This window comes from Bubalus kerabau, chromosome 16, assembly GCF_029407905.1.
Source record: "Bubalus kerabau isolate K-KA32 ecotype Philippines breed swamp buffalo chromosome 16, PCC_UOA_SB_1v2, whole genome shotgun sequence".
In the NCBI taxonomy this organism is placed as follows: Eukaryota; Metazoa; Chordata; class Mammalia; order Artiodactyla; family Bovidae; genus Bubalus; species Bubalus kerabau.
In genome coordinates this window covers 68,435,332-68,460,577 of record NC_073639.1, presented here as the reverse complement: position 1 = coordinate 68,460,577, position 25,246 = coordinate 68,435,332, and the positions used below count along the sequence as shown (strand labels likewise).

Below are 25,246 nucleotides of genomic sequence, written 5' to 3'. Positions count from 1 at the left end.
AGGGTAGGGGTGTAGATGTGCAGACCTGGCCTGGCTCTCCCGCTGTGCCAGCTGCCCACGGGGTGCCCTCGGTGAGGTGTCCTCCGGCAGGCCGTTCTGCAGGAGCCCCCCACTGCCCTGCCCCACCCTCCACCAGGAAGGGGAATTGAGATGGTGCTCCTGAACCGCCTTGGCAGCTCTGTTGGAAATCGAGGGGCGGGGTGGGGGGAGAGGGGTGCTGCCCGTCTTTGAGCAGAGGGGCAGAGTGGGGAAGGCTCGGAGCTGACTTCGGGGCCCTGAAGTCACCCAAACAGTACATCATCCTGTGTGTCTCCTGCTCTGCGACCCCTCCCTTTACACTAAGACCGTCTGTCCCATCTTCCCTCTCTCTCCCTTCTTTCCTCTTCTCCTTCCTTCCTTCTTCCTCCTTCCTTCTCCTTCTTCCTCCTTCCTTCTCCTTGCTTTCCTCTTCCCTATCCTTCCCTTGCATTTCTTCCTTCTTGTTCTCTCTCTCTCAGTCCTTATTGAGTGTGTGTCGGACACTTCCCACTGCTGGGGCTACAGCAGAGAGCAATACAGACGAAAAGTCTCTGTCCTCAGGGAGCTTGCCTTCTGGTGGGAGCAGAAGGCCATTCAAAAGATAACTCTGGGACTTCTTCTCTGGTGGTCCAGTGGTTGAGAATCCACCTTGCAACGCAGGGGACGCAGGTCCGATCCCTGATGGGGAACTATGATCCAACATGCCCTCAAGAGTCTCCGTGCCTCAGGGAAAGATTGCAACGAAGAACCCGAGTGCCGCAACTAAGAACAGCCAAATAAATACATGAAAAGATAACGCTGGGACTTCTCTGGTGGTCCAGTGGTTAAGACACTTGCACTTCCATTTCGGGGGCGGCGGGGCAGAGGTTCCATTCCTGGTCAGGAAACTAAGATCCCACATGCTGCCCAGCACAGCCAAAAAAGAAGATAGCTTAGTAATTAAGTAATTACATACAGAATGATAGATGGTGATAAGGGGTACTGAGGAAGACAAAGCAGGGAAACGGTGATATTCAAGCAAAGACCTGAAGGACGTGGTGGAGTGAGTCAGGGAGATGATCAGAGGAAGAGTGGTCCAGGCAGAGGCAAGAACACGTGCAAAGGTCCTGAGGTAGCAGGTGCTGGGCATTTTTTGTTTGTTTTTTTTTTTTCAATTTATCTTCAGTCAGTGAGAGGCTTGCAAGAGCTATCAGAGAGAATCTTTTCTTTTTTTTTTTGGCTGCACTGGGTCTGGGTTGAGGCACCCAGGATCTTCAATCTTCCTTGCAGCATGCAGGAGTTTTCATTGCAGCATTTAGCTGGGGGATCTAGCTCCCTGACCAGGGATGGAACCCGGGCCCCCTGCACTGAGAGTGCGGAGTCTCAGAGGCTGGACCACTAGGGAAGTCCCTGCCTGGCGTTTTCAAGGCCTGGAAAAGAAAAGTGTCCAGTGAAGCTGGAGCCGAGGGAGTGAGGGGGAGGGTGGGAGGAAGTGAGATCAGAGGGCACTGGCGCCAGATCTTGCCAGGTCTCCGCGGGCATCTGCAGGGGGCTTTGGCTCTTACTATGAGTGAAGGCCAAGCACGGTCCCCCCACATGCGTGAAGCCCTCTCCTCCCTGCATCAAGCCCCTTTCCTCTTTACGCACGATGCCACACACACGCGCACACACGCACGTGCACACACACATGCAGGCATGCACAGACTTACCTTTTCTCTCGAGGACCCTCAGAAAGGGCTCTGGGTCCCACCTCTGGGGATGGGGAAGGGGCTCCATGTAAGGCCCCCGTGAAGCCCACGCAGAGCCCCACAGCCCCTCCCCCAGCCACCGGCTTCTGACTCAGCTGGGACCCAACACTTGGCTCCGGGGTCTCCTAATGAGCCTCCTCTCCTGGCAGCTGCTGTGAGCCACCTTCTGCACCCGAGCCCAGGGACAGCCTCACGGAGAGGGTCTTCCACAACCCCCAGATCCATCCACCAGGAGGGAAAGGGCCCCGTGGGGGTGACAGCAAGGAGGGAAACTCATCCAGGCTGGGCTGAGACCACCTACCCTTCAGGGCCTCTGGGTTCTGCTGCTTCAGAGCCGAGCGACCTTGGGCTAAGTTCCTCCACCACTCTGGCCCTTAGTCCCCTCATCTGTAAAATGGGAGCAATAGTAACATTTCCCTGGGTTATCGTGCGAATGTAACGAGCCCTGGTTATCTGTTACGGTTGTTGTTTAGTCGCTAAGTCACATCCAACTCCTTTGTGGCTCCATGGACTGTAGCCCACCAGGCTCGTCTGTCCATGGGATTTTCCAGGCAAGAATGCTGGAGCAGGTTGCCATTTCCTTCTCCAGGACGTCTTCCCAACTGTAGGATCGAGCCCGGATCTCCTGCATTGGCAGGTGGAAGGAATCTTTACCACTGAGCCACCAGGGAAGCCCTTATAAGCTTGGTGCGTATGTGTGTGCTAAGTCACTTCGGTTGTGTCCAACTCTGTGCGACCCTGTGGACTGTAGCCCACCGGGCTCCTCGGCCCATGGGATTCTCCGGGCAAGAATATTGAAGTGGGTTGCCCTACCCTTCTCCAGGGGATCTTCCCAACTCAGGGATCGAACCTGTGTCTCTCAAATTTCCTGCACTGGCAGGAGGGTTACCAGTAGCGCCACCTGGCACTAAATACACACGCTAATTATAACAACAGCAACGCAAGTGGCACCTCGGACTGAGCCTCTTTCTCACAGTATCTGGACAGCAGCAAAAACAGAGGCTTGGCATACAGCAGGCGCTCCACAAGGCTCCTGAATGGAAAAAGGCAGAGCGGTCACCCACCCCAGCCCCCACTCGCTGGCAGGTCAGCTGGCAAGGGGGCCCCCATCCTTAGAGGGGTGAGCCCAGAGGCCCAGGCTGGCTCCCGCTCCTGCCAGGGCCCCCGAGTGCGTGCTCCGATCCATCTCCCCTGGGTAGAGTCCGACCTCCCCGGGGCACATGCAGGCGCTGGCCAGGGGGGAAGGGCCCCAACAGCTGGAAACATCTGGTTTGAATTGTCGGTTGGAAGCACCGACCAGGCAGCCATGGAATTTGTGAGCTAATTTTAGGCCAAAAGACGGCGTGCTTAGCAGGGCGGGGGCTTGCTCCCCAAACCACAGGGGGGCTGGACTTCCAGGCATGGGGGGATGTGGAGGCCCCATGGTGCCCCTCAGAGGGTCTACGCCTGCTCCCATAGCCAGGGACTGCCTAACGTGGGACCTAGTTGGTCACCTGAAGTGTGCCAGCCATGTCACAGCTGTATGAATAGCAAGGGCTTTTCTCCCCATTTCACAGGTATGGAAGCTGAGGCTCCCAGAGGTTAGCCTTGCCCGACATCCAGAAATAAGCAGCAGAGCAGGGATTGAAACCCAGGCCTGACCCTAAGCCTTAAAGCTAAGGCTCTTTTGATTTCTGCCTCTGGTGCTTAGATGTTTGCTAGTCCCACAGCTGTCTCTGCATCTTCACCCTCTTGCCAAACTCCCTTGCCCATTTGTCAATGCGGTCCATGTCTTCTAAACCCCTGCGGACTGCCAGGCACTGTGCAGACATACAGAGAGTGAATGTGAGGGACAGAGGCCCCGCTCTTGCACAGCAAAACTCCGTACATCCACACGGTCATCTGGCTTCCCAGGTGGCACTAACGGTAAAGACCCCCGCCTGCCAATGCCGGAGACGTGAGAGATGCAATTCAGTCCCTGGGTCAGGAAGATCCCCTGGAGAAGGGCATGGCTACCCACTCCAGTATTCTTGCCTGAAGAATCCCATGGACAGAGCACCCTGGTGGGCTGCAGTCCACGGGGTCACAAAGAGTCGAACACGACAGCATGAGCTCCACCACCACCACCCTGAAGGGGAGCAGGGGGTTGTCCTAAACAAAAGTGGGGGCAGGGCCGCAGAGAAGGCCCCTCTGAAGAGGCGACATTCACGCTGAGACACAAAGGATGAGAAGATGCTGGTTCCACAGACCTCTGGCAAGAGGGCACTAGGCAGAGGGGCAGCAGGTGCAAAGGACCTGGGGCAGGAGAGTGCAAGGAGAAAGAACCAGCAGGCTCTTGGGGCCGGAGCCAAGTGACAGGGAGAGATGACAGCCTTCCTGCCCTCATCCAGCCAACATGTCTGCCAGTGGGTGAGATGGGGGTCCAAACAGGCAGGGGTTGGCTTCCAGAAGCTTCAGCTGCTGGCGGGATTAAGGCACCGTACCGTCCTACAGATTCATTTATAGCCAGTGATTTGCTGAGGGGGCCACTGAAGCTCTGGGGGAAATCCCCTGAAGGCCGGACGGGTCTGGAGGCCAGACACAAGGGAGAACGATCAGTCTCCCGGAAGGACTGCCCCAAGGGAGGGGGCAGCCCGGAAGCAGTGCTGGGACCGGAGGGGACCATGCTTCGCCCCTGGCAGGGTTCACGTGCCCGGGCAAGGGACTGCATCTTCACCCCTTTGGTGCTCCTGTCTCCTGCCCTGGGCCCATTCCTTTAGGCTCCTTTCCTCGGAAAAGCAGCTCCAAGGCTGCCACCCTGCCAGGTTCAGCAGCAGCATCCTTATTGTGCCAGGCTTAGGCATGGGCACTGGCCCTGTGGGACCCCAGGGGGCAAAAGCCTGAGCAATTATGGCTACAGGCTTCCAGCCACCAAGAGGAGACTCAGCAATCAAGCTCATGACCACACAGTTCGGGTTTCCAAACACTTTTGAGAAGGGGAACTCCAAGGGGCCCTCACTGCCAAGTGGGGAGAGCAGAATTTCTCCACCTCAGGACCGCTGACATTTGGACCAGACCCTTCTTGGCCTCGGGGGACTGGCCTGTGCACTGTGGGATGTTTGTCGGAGTCCCTGACCACCTCCCAAGTCATGACAACCAGCTTATCTCCAGACATTGCCAGATGTCCCCTGGAGGGGGGGCAAAGTTGCCCCCGGGTTAGGACCACCAGCTCAGAGCCTTCCTGTGTGAGCATTCATAGCTAAAGAGTGGATGGTTTTACTCACCAGCTGGGGAGACCTGGGACCCCCAGACTTCCTAAACACTTATGATTTTGTTCTGCCCATTGAAAAATATTAGGAAAACACAGGAAAGTCAAAAGAACCAAATAAAATTCACTTATAATCCCATGCCTGGTGGCTAATCTCTCTTAACGATTTGGTGTACATCCCTCCAGTCATTTTTCTCTATCTGATAATCCTAAAAACTATGGTTTATGGAGGACGTATCTTGTGTTTAGGCATCAGGTAAGACTTGGTTGAGTGGCAGGCAGGGGTGGGGTATGGAGGAGGGTTTGGGGAGCCTTTGTCCAGATTGACAGCCAGATGAAGCACCCGCAGGGCTGGCAGCAACCCCCCTCCAAAGGGACAAGAGTAAATTTAGCATGCCACCCCCTGTCCCCCATTTCCTGTCTACCCTCCTTCCTTCCCTACTGCCAGAGCTGAAGTCAGTGGAGTCTGGTTTCTCAGCAGTGCAACTTGCTGAAGTCAGTGGCTCAGCTTTCTGAACCTCAGTTTCTCTAGCAGAGAAGTGGGATAATAATTGTCCTCATCTCACAGGTTGTTGTGAGACCTGAATGCGATCAGGCAGATAAAGCATTTGCCGTGGGGCTGGGCATAGACTGAGTGCCCAGGAAACGCCCACACCTTGTTGCAGCCCCCTCTCTCAGTCTTGCATCCCAGGTCTGCTGTGTGCCTGCTCTCTGCAAGCTGGGTTCAACTTCGTCATCCTGGGGCTTCCCTAGTGGCTCAGACAGTAAAGAATCTGCCTGAATGAAGGAGACCCAGGTTTGATCCCTGGGTCAGGAAGATCCCCTGGGGAAGGGATTGGCTACCCACTCCAGTATTCTTGCCTGGAGAATCCCAGGGACAGAGGAGAGCCTGGCAGGCTGCAGTCCATGGGGTTGCAAAGAACTGGACATGACTGAGCAACTAACAAGTCCCAGCGCCTTCTCTCAGCAACTGGGAGCCACAAAGGGTGACTGAGGGGACTTCCAGACCCCAGGACAGGTCAGCAGGAGTGGGAGTTTGGGGCACGGGATTCCCCCAGAACCCCGCTATGATCTCAAGGACCTCATGACTCAGTGGTAAGAATGTGTCTTTCTGATTCAAGCCTAGATTCCAATCTCAGATACTTATGTACGATCTGGGACATGTGACTGCACTTCTCTGAGCCTCAGTTTCCTCTTCTGTAAAATGGGGAGACTCCTAGTTCCTTCATAGGCTGTATAAGGGGATCCATGGAGACATAGCAGATATTTGTGTTCAGTGGATGGATGGGGCAATTCCTGGGGTGATGTTCAAGGGCAAGGGAGGTCCAGACAAGTGGAAGGGCACACTAGGATGCAGGAGCCAGCCTATATCAGTCTCAGATCCAGTTGTCAAATTTTCAGAATTATTTGAACCAGTTGTTACATAAAATTAAATTATGTTAAAAACCAAGGTCTTCAATACTTAAAACTCATCACTTCCGCATGATCTTACTACATCCTACATCTACGTCATTGGCATTATTTACATTTTTTGTATGATCTAGTGTATAAATGGCTGGTTGCTCAAAATCAGCCATGGGAGTATTTACAGCAAAGAAATTGGCAAGCACTGCAAATCGTGCTTTGGGCACCAATCCACCTGAGAAGCCAGTTGATAAATATATACCAGCACCCCACTGGGTTTGGAGCTCTGATCTGGCTCCATCCTTCCTTCATCCTCCGAGACTGGACCAAGCGAAGCGCCAGGCTGCCCTTGGCTCCACTAGCTGGTGGTGGGCGCCCTCTGGTGGCATCTTCAAGCATTCGCCATCTCCGCTGCTGACGAATCCTGCACCTTGAAGGGAGGGCTGCAGAGAAACGCTCTTCTTCCGGTAGAGACGGAAAACCAACGTGCGGGAGCAGGGGCGCCCCCGGAGCCCGGAGACCTGCTCTCTGCCCAGACGGACGGGGTAGCAAAGTCCCAGAGGAACTGCTCAAATGTCCCCCAAGTCCTCCAGCCTCTGGGGCCCCACCCCAGTGATGTGGAATCCACCAGCTGAGTTTTCTGATCCCTGATAAAGGGGAAGTGAAATCCTGTTGCTGTCTTAGGACTCCACCTTCTCCAGGGTTGGCTGTCCCGCCCATGGCGGATACCCAGCTCCACCAGCGCCCGACCAGAGCACCTTGAACACACCTTCCTGTGTATCACAGCTGTTGTGGAGGTTCAAGGGCATGGGGGCAGGGGAGGACAGAACCAGGCAGTTCTCCACTTATCCCTGACTCTGTCCCCGACGGCCCTGTTGCTTTTTGTGTTCCTCCTCCCGTTCCCCCCATCCCTCTCTCTGAGTTGCAACCAACACCCACCCTTCCCCTGCCCCAACTCGACTTTTTCTTTGAATTCTTTCTCTGCAGGTTATGCCACGGAGTGGAGGGGGTCCTGAATTCCCAATGAGGCCCTTGGAGGCATTTTTTTAGAAGAGAAAAAGTCCCCTGAGATGAATGTTCTAGAAGGCAGAAGTGTGTGTGTGTGTGTGTGTGTGTGTGTGTGTGTGTGTGTGTGTTTCCTTCCCCGTGTACAGAAATGACTAAAAGGCATTAGGAAGCAAAGATCAAAAGTCTGAAACCCTGGCTCAGCCATGTCAGGAAGTAAACCACACCCTTCTCATCTCTAAGCCTTTGGCTTCCTGATCTGACCCTCGGGGTCCACGTGGGTTTCAGTGCTTAAACAGGGCCACTCGCTGTTCTAATCTGCTGGAGCCGAAAGCCTTATATCCCATTGATATAGTACTTTAAGTGCTGAAACCAGGAAAGTCTCAGGACATCTGGTCACCCTAAACTGAAGTAGGGACAAGCTTATAGAGCCTGACCCAGCCTGCTGCCTTAAAGTTTCAACAAAATTCAGCTAAACCCCTTCATCCATGACGCAGAGTCAATCGTGGCCTTCATGCCAGGATGCCAGAGTTGAGAAGATACGACAGAGACCACGTGAGCTGCCAAACCTAAGATATTTATGATCTTGCCCTTTAAGAAAAAGTTTACCAGGCCCCAGACTCTCTATGCTGGAGAAGGAAATGGCAGCCCACTCCAGTATCCTTGCCTGGAGAATCCCATGGGCAGAGGAGCCTGGCAGGCTACAGTCCAGGGGATCACAAAGAGTTGGACATGACTGAAGCGACTTCACTTCTTCAAACTCTGTAAGACAACCAGTCAGTTGTAGGAAGGCCTTGTGGAGTGTAGCCAGGCTCCCCCTGTGAGGAGGGGGCCACTGGGGACATGAGCCTCATGCAGAACAGAGAGAGGTCAGGGTGGGCTTCTGGGGTGCATGGCATTGATGTTTAGAGGGGGTATCTGGCAGAGATTTGGGGTGCGGGGGGACCAAATTCTGCAGGCTTGAACTGTGTCATGGGTGGCACTGGACAAAGTGGTTCCTGGGGCCAGCATTCTCTGCCCCTCGACAGCCTGAACCCCTCCCGCAGCGCCCAAGGATACACCAAGGTGCCCCCTGAAGTAACCTTAATAGCCTGTGCAGGGGGCTTCCTAAGGGCCCTGGGGTTGGGGGAACAGCAAAAGGACCCGCTCTCCACCTGAAGGAGGCAGCTTGAAGCATTCACTCAGCCATCACTTGTTCAGCCCCAAACATTTACTGACCGTCACGGGGTCACAAAGAGTCGGACACAACTGAGCGACGTACGTGTGTGTGTGTGTGTGTGTGTGTGTGTGTGTGTGTGTGTGTGTGTGTGTGATCCTGGGCCCTGAGCTGGGCCCCGAGAGACCTCTGTGAGCACCTCAACATGACTGAGCGATGTACGTGTGTGTGTGTGTGTGTGTGTGTGTGTGTGTGCCATCCTGGGCTCTGAGCTGGGCGCCGGGAGACCTCTGTGAGCACCTCAATCAAGGCCCCGGGGGGGGAGGCGAGGGAGGGCAGGATGGGGTTAGGCTGTCACTAGACAGTAGCTTGTAGGTCCACAGAGTCCCCTAAGGAACCTGCCCAGCCCCCACAACTCACCGTGGGTTCCCTGAGAGATAGCCCAAATGAGGAGGGGGGGTTATAGGAAGTGAACTAAGGAATCCAGTTCAGAGTGCCCCCTTTCTGTGCAGTGACCGTAGAAGGAAACGGTAGTGGGCATGGCAGTGGGGACGAACTCTGAGTCCTCCTGGGTGCGTGAGGATGAGACTCCAGTGGCCAGGGAACAGAGGCATTAGAGGGGAGCCCAGGACACACGGGGGCTGGGCAGGGAGCTGGGGGAGTCATCTGCAGCCTCTACCGGAGGTTCTGTTTGCCAGGCCTGCTTCGGTGCCTGGAGCCTGGCTGCTCTCAGTCTTGTGTGTGGCAGCCCAAGTCCGCGCCCTGAAGATTCCCGTCTCCAGGGGGATCCAAGGCAGCCCGACCCCCGGCTTAGAGCCTCGGCATGGGCCTTGGCTCAGCAGCTCGGGAGCTAAGGGAGGAAGCTGCGCAGGGTGAGGTCATCCCCTTCACGGTCCTCCCCCGGCCCCGCCTTCCGGCCCTGGTCCTTGGCCTTGGGCAGGTCCCCATTGGGCATGGGAGCAGGCCCCTCCCCCCGCTCGGGCAGCAGAGATGAGATGCAGACCATCTCACTGGGGGAGTAATCACGCACGGGGTACAGGTGGTTCTTGCGGGAGAGGCGGATGGCCAGCACCACGGTGCACACGAGGAAGATGGTGGCCAGCAGGGCCAGGATGAGGATGGCCAGCAGACACTGCTTCACGGGGCCCGGGTCTGACACGCCCTCTGCAGGGATCGGGGCCACAGAGCTCCAGGGAAAAAGGCTCTGATCTTTGTTCCCAGTGAAGTCATCAGACAAGTCGCCAGCTGCCACAGTGGTGCCCTTAGGAGTATCAGAGGCCACAGGAAGGGCTGTGGTTAGGCCCCTTGTGGTAGCATGTCTCGTGGGCAGGGCCTCCACAGTGGTTGGATCTGTGGGCAGGGCTGGTATGGTAGTGGGCTCCCTGAAAGGGGCTTCTGTGGTGGCTGGTTCCATGGGCAGAGTCTCTCTGATTTTGGGTTCTTTGGACAGGGACTCTGTGGCTGCGGGTTCTGTGGACAGGGCTTCTGTAAGCCTGGGTTCCGTGGACAGGGCCTCTGTAGCCGCAGGTTCTGTGGACAGGGCTTCTGTAAGCCTGGGTTCTGTGGACAGGGCCTCTGTAAGCCTGGGTTCCGTGGACAGGGCCTCTGTGGCCGCAGGTTCTGTGGACAGGGCTTCTGTAAGCCTGGGTTCCGTGGACAGGGCCTCTGTGGCCATGGGTTCTGTGGACAGGGCCTCTGTAAGCCTGGGTTCTGTGGACAGGGCCTCTGTGGTCACGGGGTCCGTGGACAGGGCCTCTGTGGCTGCAGCCAGCTCTGTGGATGGATCCGTCACTTTGGGAGGGATTTCAGTGACCAGTTCTCTGGTCAGCGGGACCAGTGTGACCAGTTTTGGGCTCAGTTTCTCGGTGGTTGCCCCTGTGGCACTCAGGACAGCAGAGTCCCTTGTGGACACCTCCAGAATGAATGACTCAGGAGTCACAGGCCCTGCAGACTCTCTCTGCCCCAGCGTTGCCACCATAAGCAGAAACTTGGGGACCTCAGTGATATTGTCAAGCATCTCTGGAGGGTCCGTTTGTCCTATATAGTCATAGTCTTCATCGTCTTCTGGGACCTTCACAGGTTCATACTTACTGGTGTTCCCCAGCTGGTGGCTGCTGCCAGGGCCCAGCAGGGCCAGAAGCAGCAGGAGTTGCAGAAACATGGCACCTGGAGGGGGGACGTGGACAACGGGGCGTCAGGATAGCTGCACCCCTGGGCCCACCAAACGCCCTTGACCGCGACCCTGGACATCCACATGGTAACACTTCTGGTCTGGAGCATCCTCAGCACCCCGCACACGCCTGGTGCACAGAAGCTTTCCACAAATAGCAGCTGTTACTACTTACCAGCATCAGTGAATCCATCTGGGGGCGCTCTTCAACTCCCTTGACCCAGTGCACAGAAATGTATTAATATTTGCCTCAGACCTCCCTGGTGGTCCAGTGGTTAAGAATTCACCTGCCAGTGCAGGAGACACAGGGTCAATCCCTGGTCTGGGAAGATTCCACGTGCCACTGGGCAGCTAAGCCCGTGCACCACATCTGCTGAAGCTGTGCTGCAGAGCCCCTGAGTGACCGCTGCGGAGCCCACACTCCACATCTGTGGAAGCCTGCGTGCCGTAGAGCCTGTGCTCTGCGACAGAAGAAGCTGCCACAACGAGAAGCCTGCACATCGCACCTGGAGAGCAGCCCCTCCCGCAAAAAACTAGAGAAAGTCCAAACTAGAGACTAGTTTCGTCAAAACTAGAGAAAGTCCATGTGCAGCAGCGAAGACCCAGTACAGTGTGGACAAGACAGTCTACTGGGGTGTGGAAAGATTACATTAGATCTTCTACTTATATGAACTTCTGTGTCACTTAACTTCTATTTGTGTACACATTTACAATGTCTCATGAGCACAGTGGTACCTGTACACAATTTGTAAATATATCAATGTACCTATCTTGTCCACCAATGGGGTCCATGAGCAAGAGTTTGGTGACCATGGGACTACAGGATAAAGATGCTCGTTTGGCCTTCTGAGGCCTCTTGAAGTGTGACGCTGACTCCTCTCTCTGCATCCCTCTGTTCCAGTTTCCCTTATCTTGGCTCCCATCCCACACAACCCTGGCCTGTCCCTCAGATTCTCAGTCTTCTCATCCTTTCTCCATGTGTTGGCTTGATCCAGTTCCCTTTGGCTAGGTCCTTGCTTATATGATGGGGATGATAGCACCTACCTGTAGACTACTGTGAGGATAAAATGAGGTGATACCTACAAAGCCCTTAGCATTTTGCTCCTATCTCCAGCTCCTACAAATAGCAGCTACTTCGGTTCTTTCAGTAAATCTATCCTGTAAGTCCTCGAGGGCCCAGAGCCATCAACTGCTGTATCTGGGGCCAGGAGAGTGACTCAAATCTGTTGTGACCAGCCTGTCCTCAGGGATCTGACAGTCGTCTCGTTTGCCTGTGGGTAGCAAAAGTGACTGTCTGTATTTGTATTACCCCTCAGCCTCCCGACCAGGGAGCCAGAAAGGGCAGTGCCTCTCCCTTTGGCCATATGATTGGTCTTTCTTCTTGGCCTTGTGAACACTCATGCCTCCTGGGTTTCTCTCTCTCCCCTTATTCTCCCCCTGGCAGTGGCTGGTGTTTGTGGGATTCAAAATCTTGCAGCTGAGAATCCTGTGGTGACCAACAGCTGTGTTTTGGGCTGAGATTCCTTGATTCCCTGACATAGTACCCTTCAGCAATATGCAATCCAAGGTGGAAGGGGCCAGGTTGTGGTCCCCAAGGTGGGCTTTCCCCCCAGCCCACCCCAGCACACAGAGGCAGCCCAGGGCAGAGGAGGGAACACTGAGCTGCTGTGTAAACTGAGCAGATTGCTTCACCAAGTCTGAGCCTCAGTTTCCTTATCTGTAAGATGGGCGGTATTGTCTCAAAGATGAGAACAGAATGAAATGCTGCAGGAAGGTCCCATGATGCTGGCATCCAGCAGGAGGCTGTGGACAGAGGAGCATAGGAGATGAGGGGTGCCTCTGACTCAGGAGGGTATGGAAGTGGCGACTTCCCTACCTCCCCACGTTAGGGAAGCTGCAAAGACCTGTGTGAGAGCAGAGACCTCCCTGCCTGTTCGGGATGCAACAGGGAGCACTGGGAAAAGCCAGTATCTCCCTTCCTGGGACTAAGCCGACCAGCTCATGCCAGAGTGGAGCAGCGCCTGGATAATTTCCAAAACTTTTCCTGGTTTTTTTTTCAGTTGGAGTATAATTGATTTTACAATGTCGGGTTAGTTTCAGGTGTACGGCAAAGTGATTCCAGTATACATTTGTTGATACATATATCTACTTTTTCAAAGCATTTTCTCATTTATTCGATACCTTTCCTTGTACTTCACGTAATTCAGAGCAGAGAGCAGTTGTTCATCATTTGTTGAATATCTGTAACTCATTCATAGACCCTCTGCTTCTAGACTCAATTCCACCTCTCACATGTTAGTTAAAATTACGATGGTTTCTAAAATACCAGTCTGATCTTACCTTAAAATAATTTCTTAAACTAAACAATGATATTTGCACCAGACACATCTGGCTTTCACAGATATCCTCATTTTACTGAGGAGGGATGAAGCTCAGAGAGGTAGAGCGACTTGCACAAAGACACACAGCTGCCAAGTCGCGGAGACCAGATTCAAAGCTAGCGAGAACTCAGGAAGGCTTTGTGGAGAGACCTAACCTAGCTGAGAGGGCAGAAGGCGCAAAGCCTTGGAACACAGCTTAGCTTGGTGGGTTTGTGCCTGCCACTGGGGACCCAGTTAGGAGAGGGAGGGCAAAGAAGGAATCAGGAGGACCCTGAAGGCTGTAACACCCAGAAAGGTTGGTGCTCTCTGTACTGGGTACTATGCAGGGCACAAGGTTGAGAGCACAGATTTTCAGGTCCGACAAAAGGATGGTCAAGTCTCAGCTCTGTCCCTTACAAGTGAAATCACCCTGACTCAGATCTTTGCCTTTCTGAGCCTCAGTTTCATCATCCGTAAAATGGGAACAACAAACGCCACCCATCTCATAGGGTTTTGGGGAGAATGCAATGACATAATGAATTCAAAAGTGCCAACTTGCAGCTCGTGCTTAATAAATGTGTCATACACGTGTGCGCACACACACACATTCTTTGCCTCTGAATTTGCCTTTGGGAGGCAGACATTCTTTGCACCTTGGGAAAGAGTATATGGCCTAATCTTGGCCCCACTTTCCTGACGGCAGGGGACTTTAAGAAGAAGCCATATTTAGGACATATTTCGTAACTATGAGCTTGCGCACTACCCCCACTTGGGCAGTTCTCGGTTCCTGGAAGGCAGAGCGCTTAGCCATTTCCTGGAAGCAGAAAGGGAGAACAAAAACAGAAGACCCAACCCACTGGCTCCTGGGTTAGGGAGGTACCTGGGTGAGTCAGGGAGGTTGGGAGGGTACTGTGGAAGGGGCCAGGTTGTGGTCTCCAAGGTGGGCTGTCCCCCTGCACCCATCCCTTCACACGGAGGCAGCCTGGGGTGGAAGAGAGACCACTGAGCTGCTGTATAACCTGAGCAGATCGCTTTACCAAGTCTAAGCCTCAGTTTCCTCATCTGTAAGATGGGTGGTATTGTCTCAAAGATGAGAACAGAATGAGATGCTGCAGGAAGGTCCCCTGATGCTGGCATCTGGCAGGGGGCTACGGACAGAGGAGCAGAGGAGATGGGGGGCGGGCCTCTTGACTCCGGGAGGGTACGGAGGTGGCGACCTCCCTACCTCCGTACGTTAGGGAAGCTGCAAAGACCTATGTGAGAGCAGAGACTTCCCTGCCTGTTCGGGATGCAACAGGGAGCACTGGGAAAAGCCAGTATCTCCCTGCCTGGGCCTAAGCCGACCAGCGCATCCCAAATGTTCCCAGTGTTAGCATTGACCATCCCTCGTCCCCACCAGTCTCAGGCAACCACGACCCTGGGACCTGCCCTACTGTGGGCTTCAAGAGGAAGGTTACCGGGGATACAGCACCCTGGAGCCAGGCTGCAGCTGGGCAGGCCTCACCCATAGGACTGAAACCCGCACAGTTCCCAGAGGCTCTGTGACTGCAAAGAGCCTCTCAGGTAACAAGGAGAGGAGCAGAGTACAAGCAGCATGTCTGGCAGGTAGGATAATGACTTTCATCTTTGCTAGGACACGTGTACCCTAATGAAACAACGTGGCATAAACCCCCACTGTGGATGGATCGTTTCACTACCTCATCATGTGGGGGACCCGTTCGCCTACCCCCCCGGCACTGGCCGCTCTGGTTCCTGTTACACAGATTAGGGAAGCGAGGCTAAGGGCAGTGAAGCTATTTCCTTCAGCCCCCGCCTTTTGCCTCTTCTGTCCTCTGATGGCAGGAAAACAGTCACTTATCACCGGGAGGGGTGGGCGGGGCACAGAGAAGGGCAGAGAGATGCCACAACCTATTTGTTTCATCACTTGCCCAATGGAGGCGGTCAGACACTACCTGTTTCCTTCCACCCTGAACTGGGGTACTTCCGCACTCAGGCAGTGTAGACTGGCGAGCTGCCAGGGGCCACCTCCCACACCCACCCCAGCCCCAAGCTCTGCACGGCTGCCCTGGACCACTCAGGAAAGACACTCATGGGACTCAAGAAATTTGGGACCTCCCAGCTGGAATCCTGAATCCCAGCATTCAAAAGCTTGAAATCTGAGGATCCGAAGGATGGAGCATCTCAGGGTGTGGTTGAGGAGCCTCAAGAGAGGGGATCCAGTGGAGGCCCAGGCGTCCCCTCCACCTAAGATCCCAGCTCAGGTCTGAGTCCTGCTGGACTGGACGTGTGACCAAGGAGGACCCTGTGGGGCCTTCTTAGGACAGACACCTCACCCCCCCTCCCCCGCATATTCTCTGCTTTAGCTCTTCCCTGAAGTACCTAGATAACTACCTGATGCACATTTCCTGAGTTGTTTTACAGATGCTAGCCCTTCTCCCACCAGGTGGATGAACACATAGCCCCCAGACCTGGCACCCGAGGATTGATGATGTTAACCTTTGTGATGCTGCCCTGTTACCTAACCATCAACCAGTCAGAACTGTGCAACTCTCCTCCTTCCCTCATCTGGCCTTGAAAAATGCCTTGCAGGACTTCCCAGGTGGTCCCGTGGTTAAGACTTCTCCTTTCAAAGCAGAGGCTGTGGGTTCGATCCTTGGAGAGCTAAGATCCCACATGCCTTGCAGCCAAAAAAAAAAAAAGAAAATAGAAGCATACACTGTAACAAATTCAATAAAGACTTTAAACATGGTCCACATCAAAAAATATCTTTAAAAAAATAAAAGTGCTTTGCAAAGGCTCATAGGGGAGTTCTGGCTTTTTGAGCCCTAGCTGTCCTAGACCCCTTGTCTGTTACCCTGCAGTAAACACTGCCTTTTCCTCCCCCACAACATGGTGTCAGTAGATTGGCTTGACTGCACACACGAGAGCGGACCCCAGTTTTGGTAACGGACAGGCCCTGGCCCCGCTCAGGATCAAATCCAGTATCAAACCAGATCCAGTCCCACCTCTGTCACGTACAAGCTGTGTGACCTTGGGCCACTGAACCCAGCTCTCTGAGCCGTGAGTTCCTTATCTGGAATACAAGATTCCAGTAGCGCCTATGTATGCTTTGTGGGGTTGGTACGGGTTGAAGTGAGCTGGTCCAGGTTGGACATTTAGGTGGGCTGCCGTCTATGGGTCGCACAGAGTCGGACATGACTGAAGTGACTTAGCAGCAGCAGCAGCAGCAGCAGGCGCTCACTAAAGGCAAGCTGCGGTCATCGTCATTCTGCACAGAAGGTCATATCCCTGAAAACTCTGCAACCCTGGGATACTGTGACGCACTTCTGACCTTGTTAGTGAGAAAGAGCCAGGGCCAGGAGCCCCAGAAGCCTGGGTACCACACACAGCCTCAGTCTCCTGTGGTTTGTGAATCACATGTATCTAGTGTAGACAACGCCCTGGGCACTGTTCTAAGAGCTATGCATGAATTATCAGCTCACTCAGGCCCCACAACCTCCTCATATTAACCCCATGTGAAATATGGGGAAACTGAGGCTCACTTGGTGCTTAGAACCACATGGCCAGTAAGAGAAGGAGCAGGAATTTGAACCTGAGTGGTCTTGCTCCAGAGCCCACCTCATAGGCACAGCTCCGTACCACCTGTGAACCAGGCCTGGACGTTCTCTGGAGCCAGAATAAATGCTGCTTCCTCCAAGAAGCCCTCCCAGATCGCCCAGGCATGATTAGTCCGGTTGTTTAAACCTTTAAAAAAAAAATGCTTGTTTACTTTCAAAACATTCATTCCCATCAGTCCATAAATGCTAAATAGGAACCAGAGACTCTTATGACTCATGCTACATGCCCAGGGCTTAGCAGACAGACAGGTGCTTGGTAGGTGCTCTGATATTGGTACCTTGGAGTGCAGGCAGCATGGCCGGCCACCTACTTCAGACCACGAGTCTCCAGTGGATGCCCAGTCCCCACGGGCCTGGCATCCTGGGGGCTCATTAAAGATGTGTTTCAGGAGTGGACACCAAACTGGGACCTGGCAACAGGCTCTCAGCTGCCCAGGGTGTGCAATCTGCAGGCTTTCAGCCTCGCGTGTGTCATCCTGCACTTCCCAACCTTTTCTTATCAATTACCCCAGAGCCGTCAAGGAGCCTTTCCAGACATTACGCACGTGTGTTCAGTTGCTTCAGCTGTGTAAGACTCTCTGCGACCCCGTGCACTGCAGCCCATCAGGCTCCTCTGTCCATGGGATTCTCCAGGTGAGAATACTGGAGTAGGTAGCAGGGCTTTGATGGTGGCTCAGACAGTAAAGAATCTGCCTGCAATGCAGGAGACCCAGATTCGATCCCTGGATCAGGAAGATTCCCCTGGAGAATTCCATGGACAGAGGAGCTTGGCTGGCTACAATCCATGGGGTCACAAAGAGTCGAACGCGACTGAGCGACTAACACTTTCATTTTTTTTCATACCTGGTGAATGTTATGTGGACCTTTACAGGGACACAAACCATAGTGACATCTAAGATTTTTTTTTTTGCCTTTCTCTCATCCTCCAAAAAACCCAACTCTTGGAACTTCCCTAGTGGTTTTAGTGGCGAAGACTCCAACCCAGTACAAGCAGCATGGGTTCAATCCTGGTTGGGGAACTAAGATCCCACATGCCCCTCCAGTGTGGACAAAAAATAGGAAAAAAAACCTAAGTCTCAACTGTCGTACCCAAATTTGCTGGTCTGGTAACAGAGGAGGTGAGGTCCTTCCACAAATGAATTCACTGAGACCCACACTTGGTTTTAGCTTAAGAACTGACAATTTTCAGAGGCTATCTATAGACAGACAGACGGACAGACACACGGACACACACACACACCAGCCATCCTGTAACAGAACAAGCCTGGCTCCACCTTGTCTGCCTTTAAAAGACGGGGGATGTTTCAAATACCCCCAAAAATAGTCTTCTGGGGGTGCGTTTTGGGTAAGTGAGTGGTCTGATTACAGCTACGCTGCTGCTGCTGCTGCTGCTGCTGCTAAGTCGCATCAGTCGTGTCCAACTCTGTGCAACCCCATAGACGGAAGCCCACCAGGCTCCCCTGTCCCTGGGATTTTCAAGGCAAGAACACTGCAGTGGGTTGCCATTTCCTTCTCCAATGCATGAAAGTGAAAAGGGAAAGTGAAGTCGCGCAGTCGTGTCCTACTCTTAGCGACTTCATGGACTGCAGCCCACCAGGCTCCTCCGTCCATGGGATTTTCCAGGCAAGAGTACTGGAGTGGGGCGCCATCGCCTTCTCTGGATTACAGCTATGAACCCATGACAAACAGGAAGAGGACATTTTACTGTAATGATGTGGGGGCCACTGTACCTGTTAGGATCTGAGAAACCCTGGCCTTTGAATGGCTCTCTAAATTACAATACAATCGTGAAATTAGAGCCATTCTGTGAAGAAGTGGGGAAGAATGATAAAATCCCCTCTGTGCAAACAATTACATCGGGATGAGAAAAGTCCTACAGTTGTTGCTTTATACAGGCTTTTCAAAGGCTTGAAAAGAAGCCCAAGGGAAAACCTGTCACACAGGAAGAAAAGGAAAGGAAGGAGATTGAAGCCACGTTGCTCCAGACCTGAAGTGCTCCTCTGGCAGAGCTGGCTGTCCCAGCCACTCCGGCCACTATGCCAACATATCCATTCCTCCCACTGCCTCCCATTCTTCTTTCTCCAGCCCTACTTCCCAACACCAGGGCTCGGGAAGTGGTTGGACTGGTTCCCTCTCCTTAAAAGGATCAGTTATCTTCCTGGGCACTGGAACCTGGTCTGGTGTCACTCTCCAAGACTCAGCATGGCACCCAATTTGGACCGGGAGCCACTCCCAGAGCAGGGCAATTACCCCATAGAGGGCATAAATGAAAAAGGCCAGCTGGCTGGGTTTCTATGGATGCACAGACCCTTCTCAACCTTGGATTTATTTAATTGGACAACCCTCCTTATAGGGATGATTCTTTCCGAAGGACAGAATTGTTTTGCTACCCAGTACTTTGGCCACCTCATGCGAAGGGCTGACTCATTGGAAAAGACTCTGATGCTGGAAGGGATTGGGGGCAGGAGGAGAAGGGGAAGACAGAGGATGAGATGGCTGGATGGCATCACCGACTTGATGGACGTGAGTTTGAGTGAACTCCAGGAGTTGGTGATGGACAGGGAGGCCTGGCGTGCTGCAATTCATGGGGTCGCAAAGAGTCGGACATGACTGAGCGACGGAACTGAACCACCCTACTTGAACAGACATACAAAGTCTTCTCAATATGATCTTCATAGGAGATGAAAGGAGAATAGTCACTGATCAGGCCAGGGAAGAAGCATACCAGCTCCACCTAATGGACCCAAAGCCCACTTGGCAGCACCCACAGCTGAACCAAACTGGGAGCTTTAGTCGGGGAGCAATGTCCGTTTTTTGCTTGGTTTTGGCCATGCCGCACAGCATGCGGATCTTAGTTCCCCAACCAGAGATCAAACCCAGAGCCACAGAAGTGAAACGCTGAGTCCTAACCACTGAACCCCCAGGAATTCCCAGTGCCCTTTTCAGAGCACTACCGTAAGTGCATCTTGGCAGGGCTTCAAAAAGGGGTCCCAAAACAAGAGTTTGAAAAGGTTCAAGAAATTCAGCACAAATCAAATGAAGACCTCTCTAAATTTGGTGGAAGAATTTATCAGACTCTATAAAGATGCAGATCCTGAGGGCCCTGAAAATACTAGAAAGGAAAATGCAAACTTTATGGGGCAAAGTGCCCCAGATATCAGGAGAAAGTTGTAAAAATTAGACGGTGCCTTTCGAATGAATCCTTCTCAGTTGGGAGACATTGCTTTTGAGGTATTCAACAGGAGAGAACAGACACAGACAAAAGAAGACCAAGGTGAAATGCTATTTTTCTAACGGCTGTGTTGGATTCCTGGAAGACAGGAGATTCTATGAAAGGTAAGCCAGCTCTACGTACGAAACAGTGGACTTATTGTAAAGAGAAAGGACGCTGGGGAAGAGAACGCCTGAAATTAAAGGAAAAGAGGGCTAAAGACATGGAAGCAAGCTAAATGTTCATTGACAAATGAATGGATAAAGAAGATGTGGTGTGTATATGTGTATATATACATACACACATAAAAAGGAATGCATTTGAGTCCGTTTTAATGAGGTGGATGAACCTAGAACCTATTATACAGAGTGAAGTGAGTCAGAAAGAGAAAGATAAATACCATATTTTAGCACATATATACGGAATCTAGAAAAATGGTACTGAAGAATTTATTTACAGGACAACAGTGGAGAGACATAGAGAATAGACTTATGAACATAGGAAGAGGGGAAGAGAGGGTGAGATGTATGGAAAGAGTAACATGGAAACTTATATTCAGTTCAGTTCAGTTCAGTCGCTCAGTCGTGTCTGATTCTTTGCGACCCCATAAACTGCAGCACACCAGGCCTCCCTGTCCATCACCAACTCCTGGAGTTCACCCAAACTCATGTGCGTGGAGTCAGTGATGCCATCCAGCCATCTCATCCTCTGTCATCCCCTTCTCCTCCTGCCCCCAATCCCTCCCAGCATCAGAGTCTTTGCCAATGAGTCAACTCTTCGCAGGAAGTGGCCAAAGTATTGGAGTTTCAGCTTTAGCATCAGTCCTTCCAAAGAACACCCAGGACTGATCTTTAGAAGGGACTGGTTGGACCTCCTTGCAGTCCAAGGGACTCTCATTACCATATGTAAAATTAATAGCCAACGGGAATTTGCTGTCTGGCTAAGGAAACTCAAACAGGAGCTCTGTATCAACCTAGAAGGGTGGGATGGGGAGGGAGATGGGAGGGAGTTTCAAAAGGGAAGGGATATATGTATACCTATGGCTGACTCATGCTGAGGTTTGACAGAAAACAGCAAAATTCTGTAAAGCAATTATCCTTCAATAAAAAATAAATTACTTAAAAAAAAAGATATGGTGTGTACATGTGTATTACATACACACATGTACAATGGGATACTACTCAGCCATTAAAAAAGAACAAAATAATGCCAGTTGTAACAATATGCATGAAGCTAGAGATTATCACACTGAGTGAAATAAGCTATATAGAGAAAGAAAAATATATCATTTATTTGTGGAATCTCAAAAAAAAATACAAAATCACCTTTTTATAAAACAGAAATAGACCTACAGATATAGAAAACAAATCTATGGTTACTAAAGGGAAAGGGGGTTGGGAAGGAATAAGAATATGCAATTAACATTTTTATATACTGCTATATATAAAATAAACAACAAGAACCTACCATATAGTACAGAGAGCTATACTGAGTATTTTGTAACAACCTATACAGGAAAAGAATCTGAAAAAGGATAGAGACAAATATATGTATAACTGAATCAGTGTATTATATACTTGAAAACAACACAACATTGTAAACCAACTATACTTCAATAAAAATAAGTTTTTAAAAGAGGGCTAGAAATGGATATTTCCTATAGGATAGGATAGGAGTGGGGCCTATCAGACCATAGAGAGGGGACAATGTTCAGATGATGAATGAAGAGGCCTGGGGCTCCTCTGGATGAACGACACTCAATTCAAATATCCCACAGGAGCCCTGGGTAAAACTGACAATGAGTAGCAAACTGGTTGGTTTTCTGGTAGACACGGGGGAACAAACTCCATACTAGACCCTCAGTTCCGTCGTTGAAAAGACCCTGATGCTGGGAAAGACTGAAGGCGGGAGGAGAAGGGGGACGACAGAGGGTGAGATGGCTGGATGGCATCACCAACTCAATGGATGTGAGTTTGAGTAAACTCCGGGAGGTGGTGATGGACAGGGAGGCCTGGCATGCTGCAGTCCATGGGGTCGCAAAGAATTGGACACGATTGAGCAACTGAACTGAACTGAAACCCTCAGTTTGCGCAGAGAACCTCCCAGTCTACCCCAGTCACTGGGCTGTCAGGGGAAGTACAGAGGTGATCATTTTCACAACCACTGGAATGCCAACTAGGAAATTTGATATTAAAATATAGTTTCTTGTACATGCCTGAATTCCCTATCCTCATCCTAGGCCAAGATCACCTCTGTAAACTAAATGCTCAAGTGACGTTTTCCAACGGGACCACTAGATATCAGAGTCCCACCGAAACCTGCTTTGAAACCTACAGAGGGCTCTCCTAGAAAACTCAGAAAAATGGACAAAACTTAGATGATCTCCCTGAGGTCTACAGAAAGGTAAGACCAGAAGTATGGGCCAATGGCATCCCAAGAAAGGCAAATTATCCCCCAATCTGTATTGCCTAACATCAGTGACAACGTGCTTGCTTTTATCTACAAATATCAGCCAAGTATCATATTGACTGGAAACTACTCATGTACCTGAGGATAAGGCCTTGCCAGTTGCCCTGCGAAGGATTAGAGTGGTTCCCAGAAGCAAGCTTAAATTAAGCCCTTTTGAAATATTGGATTCCTGGTGTCCGCCTGACCAGGAGAACCTGTAGCCAATAGGTCGACAGACTCGGCGTTGCAATCCATTAGATCGTAAGTTGCTGTTTCAAGTCAGCCCCTACCATATAAGTAATGAGGACTTCACTCTCTCATTTCACTGGTACTTGCTGGAAAGGAAATGCTTTAATCAAGCTCTGTCCAAGTGTGGCCAACAGGGGAAATATACAAAGATAGCACATGGCAGAGCAGCCTCGGTGCCCTCAAGTGCTAGAGTTTATATATAGGTAAAGGGGAATTATATATATACACACACACGTGTGTGTGTGCAAGTGCTTGTCTAAGTGTGCATATGTGCTCACTCAGTGGTGTCCAACTCTTTGTGACCCTATGGACTGTAACCTGCCAGGTTCCTCTGTCCATGGGATTCTCCAGGTGAGAGAATTGGAGTAGGTTGCCATTTCCTCCTCCAAGGGATCTTCCCAACCCAGAAATCAAACCCACGTCTCCTTCAGGTTCTGCATTGGCCGGCTGAGCCACCTGGGAAGTCTTCTTGTCTAAGTGTGACAGAGCTGCAAAAAGGCGGGGCAGTGTCCTCATAATGCAAATGGCTTATGCTCAGCCTAGGACTTGGGAATACTTCCAGTTTCAAGTTGATAAATTCCATTCCCCCATCACCCCTTCCTCGCCCTTGTTCAGCAAGAAGTAGCCAGGGTGATCATTGACCCAACCCTCCCCCAACTCCCACCCTCCCCCCACCCTCCCCACCCCCACTGCTGCCAACATTGTGGAATGGACATGGACAGTAGGGAACTGTAACAGAGAAGAACAGACCTGGCTCCACGTTAGATCTATTCCTTTAGCTCTAACCCTTGTATTCTGTTGCCTCTGGTTAGGTCTTCTGGCTTTGCACTTTTGTAAAGAAAAAAAAAAACAAATGAGTCACCTATAGCTAGAAATACACATACTGTTTTGTTTCTCAAGGCTCTGCCTCCCAGACTTGACCTTTAAAGGTATAACAGTTTTCCATTCATATAGAGATTAGAAAGTTGCCGAACAAAAAATAACAATTGTCTTGGTAGAGGTTTATAGGAGCACCGTGACCAGAACTACTGTGGACAGCTGCAAGAACAAAGGATTCCAACTCCAAGAAGTTTGCAGCAACCAGCCACCCCACCCCTCCCTTTTAGTATAAAAGAAGCCTGGATCCTAACTCAAGTAAGATGGTTCTTTGTGGGCCATCTTCTCAGTCAACTGGCTTTCTGGATAAAGTTGCTCTTCCTTATACCAACACCTTGTCTCTCTATGGAATGTCCTGTCCTGCAGTGAGCAGCACAACCAGTAACAATCCTATTTCCTTCTAGCCAGAGGCCACCCCCACCCTCTGCCTTCTCCAGCTCAGCAAAAAGAGGCCGGGAGACCCAAACCTGGAATCTCTGTGGGCTCCGTGAGGGTCCGGTGACCAGATGGGGCCACCACAAGTGAAGCCTGCCCGCCTCCCAGCCGTACCGCTGAGGGCAGCTGCTTCACCCCTCTAAAGCCTTGGTTTCTTCATCTGTTAAAAGGGGGCACAGAGTTCTCTGATGACTCCCTGACTCCTCTGAAGGCTGAGGTTCCCAGGTGGTGCTCACCCTGCAGCCCAGCCCATTCTGTTCAGTTTCAGTCTGCCGGGTCTGCCGGCCAAGCCCGGTAAGGAAGAAGTCTACCATGCAGGGTGTGGCCTGCCTGAGGCAAGGGGAGCCACATTCCAAGAAAAAAAGAATTCCAGGCAACCAGAGCCTACCGGCCCTGATCCTTTCCTTGTCTCTGTGTATGTGTGTGTATAGGGGGACACTGCTTGAGCCACCAGCCCCCCACCATGCCCTTATATGCCCCTAAAGCACTCCAGACACAAAACAGGAATATTCTCATCATTATTCTGACTTTCTCTTTTGCTAGCAGTAGTTTCTGAATTCTAATATTTTAATAATTTGCTGTGCACACGCATCCCTTCCTCAGTCCTATAAAAATGTGAAGAGCACAGGTTTGAAAAATGCTATTTTAAATGGATCCACAGCCTGAGCAAATCTCTTCTCTGGGCCTTGGTTTCCCACCCATGAAGGGGTAGGATGATTTTTAGGGAAACATTCCTGATTTCTCCATTAAAAAAGAGAATTCACAGTAACCCCCAAGCCAGCAGCTACTGGCAAAACTCGTGGGAAGGAACAGATGAAAGTTGAGGGGGTTAGGACCCAGAAGAGATGGCAGAATAAAGCTATGAACTCCAGGCACACCTCAATCCCGAGTGCCCAGAGTGTTGGGATGCTCTTTCCAGGGGCTGCAGCTCAGGTCCTGCCTGGGGCTGGCCGCCAGTCTGCCCTTGTCTGTCAGGCAGGCCTGCCAGCCCTTGGGGACTCTACCACCCAGCCACTCCCCGTGGTTTTGCAAGCTGGCACTTACCGTGCTCAGCAGACCATGGGACAGCCACCTCGTGGGCCCAGGAGAAGTGGTTCCTCTGCTTTAGCGACAAGGACTCAGCCTGTGCTGCCGAGCACAGCTGTGGCACCCTTGCCGTGGTCTCGGATCGCACCAACCCCCAACGGCTGTGCGTAAAAGAAGGAAGCGAGAGTGTGGTTGCTCAGGGCCACGTGACCGCCCACAGCCCCTTGTTTGTGACAGCTTCGGGGACGTTAATCAAGCTTGGTGGGGAGTGAGAGACAGGGCCCCGCGGAGCCTGAGGTCACTCTCAGGTTCCTGACC

At 51.9% G+C, this 25,246-nt stretch overlaps 1 protein-coding gene across 1 annotated transcript; it reads right to left on the bottom strand.

Moving 5' to 3' along the window:
* Positions 1–7,974: 7,974 nt before the first annotated feature.
* SELPLG (selectin P ligand) lies at positions 7,975–25,039 on the bottom strand. Its single transcript, XM_055550003.1, has 2 exons — positions 24,947–25,039; positions 7,975–10,702 (listed from the first exon to the last, which is right to left on the bottom strand). Exon 2 carries the CDS (start codon positions 10,695–10,697, stop codon positions 9,387–9,389), a length of 1,311 nt encoding a protein of 436 aa, XP_055405978.1. The 5' UTR covers positions 10,698–10,702; positions 24,947–25,039; the 3' UTR covers positions 7,975–9,386.
* Positions 25,040–25,246: the final 207 nt, after the last annotated feature.

What these genes read in the sequence shown, in the direction of transcription:
- SELPLG (XM_055550003.1), bottom strand. Translation starts at nt 10,697, where the DNA reads ATGTTTCTGCAACTCCTGCTGCTTCTGGCCCTGCTGGGCCCTGGCAGC.